Genomic DNA, 7,696 nt, shown 5'->3' on the forward strand with positions numbered 1-7,696 from the left:
CTTGTTTATGTAGCGAGCATCAATAAATAAGAAGAAATTTTAAAAATTCATAAAATGTGTGCAAGTGTCGCGATCGAAAAAAAATAAAATTCAGTGCTATTATTATTCAGTGCAAGAAGCACGATACAATTATCATCCAAACAACCTTTCAATCCATCATAATAATCTACAGGTACGTTATCTTGTCCTAATTAAGCAAGGGAAGTTCTTTGTTCGACATTGCACAGCAGTCACGCTAGATTTGAATTAGATTTATCTGACTTTTTCTTTTATATATCTAATGTTTCTGTTAACGATGTCCATTTGTAATCCTTCGCAGTCTCGTCTTGTCAAAATTGCAAATACTTCCAAGTAAAGCAGCACGATCATTTGATGATTTTGATACACTATTTGATGCACCACCGGATGCTTCACATGGCGGTAACGAAGGTGGTGGTGGTGGTGGTGGAATACCTTTACCAGGAACTGCGCTTGTTTGCGTAACTTCCACAGAACCTTAATAAAAAAAATTTTCAATGATAGACTTTTTATAGAGATTTACATATCATTCTAAGAAATTCAACAAAAAAACTGTCTAATTCGTCTCTTTAGAGATGTAAGATACATAACTAATCAGACCTGATAATTATAAGATAGATATTATAAAAACAACATCAAAAGATCTAAAAAGAATACACACAAGATAAGCTAAGGGTGTAATTACAAAATGGTTATTAGAAAAAATATATTTTACATGGAAAACAATGCAAAGCGATGATGAGGAAAAATCTTATAAAGTGAAAATGAGGATAAATGTGAAAATTCGTTAAGACATTAAGAAGACCTGAATGCTCGAATGACCTACGTGAAAGGAATGACCTCAGCTTGATGACTACACGCCATCAACTTTTGTGTCCAGCTAATCAAGAGATGTAAAAACGTAAATGTCAATTAGCATTGACGACAGTAGCAAGGAGGAGCATTATAATGACTTACGAAGCGATGGAGGAGTTAATGTTCCAACGCTGGTAGCCGTGGAAGTACTTGTGGGACTGTCCGAACGTTCTGGGCTCTTACCATTTATTTGCTTTGTTCCGTTTGTACCTAGTTGCGAGGAAAAACGTTGTTCTTGCGCCAATTTCTGCTCCTTTTTCTATAGAAGAAGAATATGAGATTGTATTTCGATCAATCATAATTTTTCATTCTGAGTTCCTTTTCTTTGTTTATACTCACAAGTTTATGTTTTCGTTTCTTCATTTCTTCTTCTGAACTCATCATTTCTTGAACTTTAACAAGCCTCTTTTGATGTCGAGCAACTTTCTGTTCATCGCGCAATCGTTGTTCAGCTTTGTTTACAGCTTCTTGTAAAGCCTCCTTTAAATGATTGCTCAGTTTAAAGTATGGCTTCTCCACAGTACCAATTGCCAGTGTAGCGCGCCTCGCTGATTCGAAGAATGGATGTTCCAATAGCTGTACTACTGTTGGTAGATCCTGTTTCAAAGCTTCCGGTGACAAGATGACCTCCAACAAATTTTTTAAATTTGCTTCGCACTGTGGTAAATCGGAACACGTTGCCTCCAAAAGCGGTCGTCCGAACGTCATTTCATATAAAACATGTCCAAATGAATATACATCAACCTGAGTCTGTTAAAAAAATATACATATGAAATGATAAATATAAGAAAACATCCAGAAAAAATATTTTTGAAGATTGAAAAATTCATATATTCTTTTGCTCTTTTATTTTTAATTGTTGTCATTAGGTATAGAATAACATATACCGTGGCGTGCAATTTACGCCTTTGCACCACGTAAGGCCGATAAAATGCCGGTAATCCTAGGAGTCCATTTTCTATATCCAATAATTTAGCGCATCTTGGTGTTAAAAGGACATTGCCAGTGTGTAAATGACCGTAAGGTAATCCTTTTTCATGAAGAAATCCTAAAGCTTCTAATATCTACAAATCATATTGTACATTAAACCGATTAATCTCAAAATTATCTCATTATAATATATTTTTGTGTGCAATAATTATTAACCTGATAACCGTACGTGGCAATTTCTTGTATTGTTAATGCTTTTATTTGTTTCGGATTTCCATATTTTTTTATAAATGGCTGTTTAGGCTTGGTGATACATAAAACGTCACGCAATGTGCCCGCCGAATAAAAATTTCTTATCATTAGTGCCCCGTTGTCTGTAACATGCTGGTGTACTATTGATTCGATGTAAGTATGTCGTAGAGAGCCTAGGGTCTTAAAAACCCCTTGTATATCTTTATCTTGTAAATGCTTATCAGGGCCAAATTCAACCCAAGCTAGTAGAAGTTCTTGTTTCGGGTTTTGACGATTTTTCACCGTATAGTAATGTTTCCTCAATCGCCATCCCATATCAGGAATGGGCTTGCATACTTCGAAATTGGCATCGCTTCGTAATGCTAATGATACTTGTTGTAGTGCAATTTCTAGAAAAGATAAATAATTTTCACATTTTGCGCATTTGCTTTTAATATCTAGAAACAAATTATACATCTTAATGTTGAAAAAAATTCCTTCATGTAATATGTAAGACGATAATTTCAATTAAATCATTCCACTGAATAACATTGGTCGCGTTCAGCAAAATTTTATTTTACAACTGTTAAAAGTTTTCTTCATTGAGGTAGGACTATATGATCTAAAAGTACAATTCAATCAGTGCAAAGCACTAAACGCTGACTTTGCTGAACATAGTCAATGCATTCTGCATCTTTATGTTTAATCTCTTTATAATACCCAGTAAACATAGATAATTGCTAATAGATATATATATACTTATAACATACGTAAATGTTTTTCTATGTTATATAGCAATTGTATTTGATGTTTGTTAAGCAATTTTACAATAATCTTTTTAAAACATCTTCAGAAACAATCAATCACTTACCATGTAATGGTGCAGTATAATTCTCAGGGTCTAAAAACTTCTTTGTGGAAAGTGAAGATGCCAGTATAGGATTCATTAGTATTATGTTTAAATAATTCTGTAATAAAAGGCAGATTATCTTCTACTTATTGTATTGTATAAAGGCAATAAAAATGAGCGTGCTGTATCGAGATGAACCTGCAGTGCTATTTGTCGCTGAGCTATAAAGTCTGGCTCCATGTTACCAATAATCCTTTTTGGTGGTAGTGGCAGGTCGAAGCCAGATATGGATAAAGCTGTATTGAGTTGTACGAAATCATTGTAACGTCTGCTTACTCTCCAAGATCTTTCGGGAAGTGGACCTCTTTGTGTTTTGATTACGTATTCCTGGATATACAAATCATAGTTCTTAGCATGTGTCTAGTAATTCGATGCAAAGTGGAACTGTACACAGTACAAATGATCAAAATTTAAAAGCATAACATTACAATTTATGCAGCTGAGGAGGTTGTGAGCCAAGTAATATATATATTCGTATAAATATATAAAAAACTAACAAAAATATCACAATGATAAAATATAGTTATTATAATCTTAACAGGCTGGATGCTCCTTCCTATGTAAATTATTGTAAATTAACTTTAATCTCGGTTTAACTTACTTTGTATTGTCTTCTAGTACTAAGAATTAGAACTTAGAAGTAGAAATTGAATTCTTCGAACTAGAAAATACAAAGCAAGTGAAATTAAAGTTAATATACAATGAAAATAGACACAGGGGAAAATTCCTTTTAATAATAGTTTCATTTAAACGAGACAAACAAATCGAGATGATTACAGAATAAACTGAGAAGGGAAAGGAGAGAGAGAGAGAGAGAGAGACAGACAAAAAGGGGAAAGAGGGAGGGAAAGAGATGTAGATAAGAGAAAAAGGAAGAGAAATACCGGAGTACATACCGTATGTCCGTCGATGGTCCTAGCATTTTCGATGACGCTCGTCAGCTGCTCCGTATCATCTAACAGCACTTTATTCGTGTATCTCTTCTCGAATAAAGCCATTGATCATTAGTCCGACGTGAGGCAGGGCCCGTATGGGGCCGATTGCGTTTGTCTCTCGCACAGTTTCTGCGCGTCGCCATACATTACGCGCTTCTGCTTCATTTCAGCATCGGGCAAACGCACGGCAACGACGGCGGCGGCGACAATGACGGCGACAGCGACGGCGACGGCGGCACCACTTATCGCGGGATACTTTCAATGTCAACGCTTTGCAACACAACACCACGCAATGTATCAAGCACGTAGGGGAGGACTGTGTCAGACCTCTCTCTCTCTCTCTCTCTCTCTCTCTCTCTCTCTCTCTCTCTCTCTCTCTCTCTCTCTCTCTCTCTATCCTCCCCCTTTCTTGACTCGTCGCGATAACACCTCAACGGCGCGGCGCAATCCGGAGCTAACCGTGTCGCATCGTTGTGAAGCCGAGTCCCGACGACGCTTCACGAGTCACTCGTCACTAGTGTGACATCACCAATCTTATGACAGGTGGATTCTTAGACCAGTATTCAATCAATCCTTGTATTTCAGACTGTTTGAAGTACAGTCCGTATTTTAGAGCGGTATTCACAGTCCGTTCTTATTTTAAGATCGTCTTAAGTAATGTCCTGAGACGCTAATGCAGCCCTCTTATAGTAGCTTATGACGCTACTTAAGACTCTACTTAAGACATTCTCAAATGGTTTTAAAATAAAAACGGATTATTATGAATATTAGCTTTAGAAAACATTGCCCAATATCCCACAATTTCTGTTTTGTTGCATGCGCACTAATGTATCAAGATAAAAAGCGCATTTTTTTTAGGTCTGTTTTCTGTGGCTGGACAGGTGTATGGATAACTACACTTTTGGAACTTAAAGTGAGATAAGTATATTTTGATATTTGGCGAAAACGAGAAAGAGAATTCTAGTGCAGTCTGGTGCAAGAAAAAGAGACTCAACCAAGAGATTGGATTGGACTATTGAATTATCATCTTTAAATCAATTGCGCAGTCATGTCGTCTTTGAATACGGGACGCACATCTAGAATATCTGTGCGCTGTGACTGTTGATCGAAAAAAAAAAAAGATTCGAAGCTTCATTCTGGTCGATTAAGTTTAACGTTGCGTAACACTACATATTTCTTAAACCATACGTTCAAATTTCTTCCTCATTCCTTTCGGATCCGCAGCTGTAAAGTAGCTGTGAGCTGAAAACTGCGCCGCGCGCAACAGCAGGTAGTTGCGGCGCGAGAAGGTGCAAGTGCAGTTGCTCAGACTGGCGTGCGGGTGCAATGTAGTGCAACTGAACGAGCGTGCGGAAATTGGCGGAAATCAACGGAAATCGTGCGTGTACTTCTATCTTCTTCCCTGGATGGATCTTAATGGATCTTCGTCCTTATTCGGACGAAGTGTCACGGTTTGCTGATTGTTTGAACTCGTTCGTCTGCGCGATAATTTCCGACGTGTAACGCCATTGGTCGACTAAAGCTAAGAATCAATGCGGCTGCAGTGACTTGGTGATAACCTCGGTGATCGCGTTGACTTCTCACAGTTCTCACGTTTCAATATCGAGGTCGGCGACGACGGCGACATTGGCGAAGCCAGGACGAGAGCCCGCGACATGTAACCGGATTCGGAATACGCTTATGTTATTCGTATTCTTCTTGATGCATCGCGCGTGGCTGAACGACTATTCTACGTTAAACCTGTGTGATGATCTCCGTGACGGTGACGGTCAACGAGTCGCAGTCGAAGCCGAGACTCCGAGGCGTCGGTAAGATCTTCCCGATTTGTTGACGAAGGCGAGGAGAAAATGATGGAAAGCTTGATAAACGAGTGGCTGGCGGACTGCAAGGATGTCGCGCCGTCGGAGCTACACATGTTCGCTAGAACGCTCTCGGAGGACAATGAGATCGTGCGGGCGCTTTATATACTCCTGGAGGAGCGCACCAAATACAGCGAGGTATTATACAAATGCCCAGAGAACATTCTTCGTTTACATGGGGAATTCTAGCTGGAATATTGCCTGCTAATTTCCTAACGATTATATTTGATATCGCTACATTGACAGTTTTAAATGACTCATATCGTGTACTTATTTAGAAAAAAAATAGTTATGTAATCATTGACAGATTGAGAATGCACATATAAATCTTTAAAGATGTGTTATAAATTATAGTTATAATTAATTTATTATATTATCTGGAAAAACAATTCGTTTGATATCACATACTTTCTGCAGTGACGGTTTTACGTGACTCATATATTGTGTACTTATTTAGAAAAAGAAATAGCCATAATCATTCATACAATGAGAGAATAATTATAATTATATTATAATTAATTAATTAGCGTTATTTCCTAGAAACAAAAATATGCTTTGATATCAAACTTTCTATCATTGTTTCGATAGTCTTAGATGAATCACATTGTGTATTTATTCAGAAAAAAGCTATATAATCATTGATACAATTGAGAAAGGAAGACATATAAGTCATTAAAGATTTGTTATAATTTATTAATTAATTAGCAGTAACTTGTAAATAATGTTAGAATATGTCAACAATTTCGGACATTTATTAAAAGCACATATTTTGATTATACAAAATAAAATCGGATATTTTTTTTTAATCCTAGATTATTGTTACAGTTAATGGACGAAGTGTGTAACCAGTTGTATAACTTTTATCGATCTCGAGAAATAGAGTTACAAAGATTCACCCTACAATTTCTACCAACGCTAATATACATTTATTTAAATTCTGCTGCACATGGTGATATTAAGGTAAGATTGTACTTTTATTGAAAATAAGAATATAATGATGTCTTAAAAGTTGGCAAAACAAAGAGAGTAGAATTAATTCTAACTATTAATATTTTTATTTGTTGCTTATTTATTGTTAAAAAATTGCCGAAGAGAAAATTTAAAAAATTTTTTAAAAGGCAGATTAAGTTAGCGGAACAATATAAAAAATATATATATATTATATTTGTTATATGTATATTGTTTTGCTAATTCTCCTTTAGCAGTACAGCATTTTTTAAGAAAACTTACAGAGCAATAAATTTTTTTCTTTGGCAACTTCTAGCATATAAATAAATAACAAATAAAAGTATTAGTTAGAATTGCTTCTGCTCACTTTATTCTGTATTCTCTTATTGTGTCATTTGTCAATCATGTTTTACATTATCATGGTATATAATTGATATTTAAGCAGATTTATGTAATCCAAAGAACATATAATTCATGACAAATAAATTAATATTTTGTATTACCATTTAGTCATAGAATTACTAAATATAAGAAAAGATTATTAAAATCTATAATTTCGTAATTCTATGACTAAATGGTAATACAAAATATTAATTTATTTGTCATGTAAATTACATGATAGATAAACTAATATTTCGTATTATACTGTATTGTACTCTACATAGAATTACAAAGTCATTGTATAGATTTTAATAATCTTTTCTTATATTTTTTTTCTTATATTATAATTTGAAAACAATTATAGCAAATTTTAACAATACATTAATAATATGTAATTTCCAGAATTGTCGCTCCCTTGAAACTCTGTTAATTGGATTATATAATCTAGAAGTGGTCGATAAATCAGGACAACAAAAAGCAATTTCATTTAGATTACCATCCCTTGCTATGCTATCTATATATCATGAGGTATGGTGGCACATATATTTTTATTTAATATATATATATTTAAAAATGATAATATAAAATAATGTTTTTATGTATTTTTAAATATATATATATTTAAAAAT

General features: G+C 34.8%; 2 protein-coding genes across 4 annotated transcripts in view; one reads left to right on the top strand and one right to left on the bottom strand.

Moving 5' to 3' along the window:
* Window positions 1-61: 61 nt before the first annotated feature.
* LOC108748038 (PX domain-containing protein kinase-like protein) lies at window positions 62-4,220 on the bottom strand. Of its 2 annotated transcripts, XM_018485997.1 has the most exons (9): window positions 3,841-4,220; window positions 3,083-3,271; window positions 2,906-3,002; window positions 2,020-2,444; window positions 1,761-1,937; window positions 1,213-1,623; window positions 976-1,132; window positions 845-898; window positions 416-495 (listed from the first exon to the last, which is right to left on the bottom strand). In XM_018485997.1, exons 1-8 carry the CDS (start codon window positions 3,940-3,942, stop codon window positions 882-884), a joined length of 1,575 nt encoding a protein of 524 aa, XP_018341499.1. In that variant the 5' UTR covers window positions 3,943-4,220; the 3' UTR covers window positions 416-495; window positions 845-881. The 2 variants fall into 2 exon arrangements, with proteins under 2 accessions (XP_018341498.1, XP_018341499.1); XM_018485996.1 differs by lacking the exon at window positions 845-898 and having other exon boundaries at window positions 62-495; window positions 3,841-4,219.
* An 813-nt stretch (window positions 4,221-5,033) lies between these two features.
* LOC108748039 (hyccin) overlaps window positions 5,034-7,696 on the top strand; it is an 8,468-nt gene continuing 5,805 nt past the window's right edge. For both annotated transcript variants that reach the window (XM_018485999.1, XM_018485998.1), the window contains exons 1-3: window positions 5,034-5,876; window positions 6,564-6,698; window positions 7,470-7,595. In XM_018485999.1, coding sequence (XP_018341501.1) covers window positions 5,727-5,876; window positions 6,564-6,698; window positions 7,470-7,595 — 411 coding nt within the window. In that variant the 5' untranslated portion in view covers window positions 5,034-5,726. The remainder of the gene's footprint in view (window positions 5,877-6,563; window positions 6,699-7,469; window positions 7,596-7,696) is intronic.

The sequence above is a fragment of the Trachymyrmex septentrionalis genome, unplaced genomic scaffold (genome assembly GCF_001594115.1).
Source record: "Trachymyrmex septentrionalis isolate Tsep2-gDNA-1 unplaced genomic scaffold, Tsep1.0 scaffold21, whole genome shotgun sequence".
Taxonomy (NCBI): domain Eukaryota; kingdom Metazoa; phylum Arthropoda; class Insecta; order Hymenoptera; family Formicidae; genus Trachymyrmex; species Trachymyrmex septentrionalis.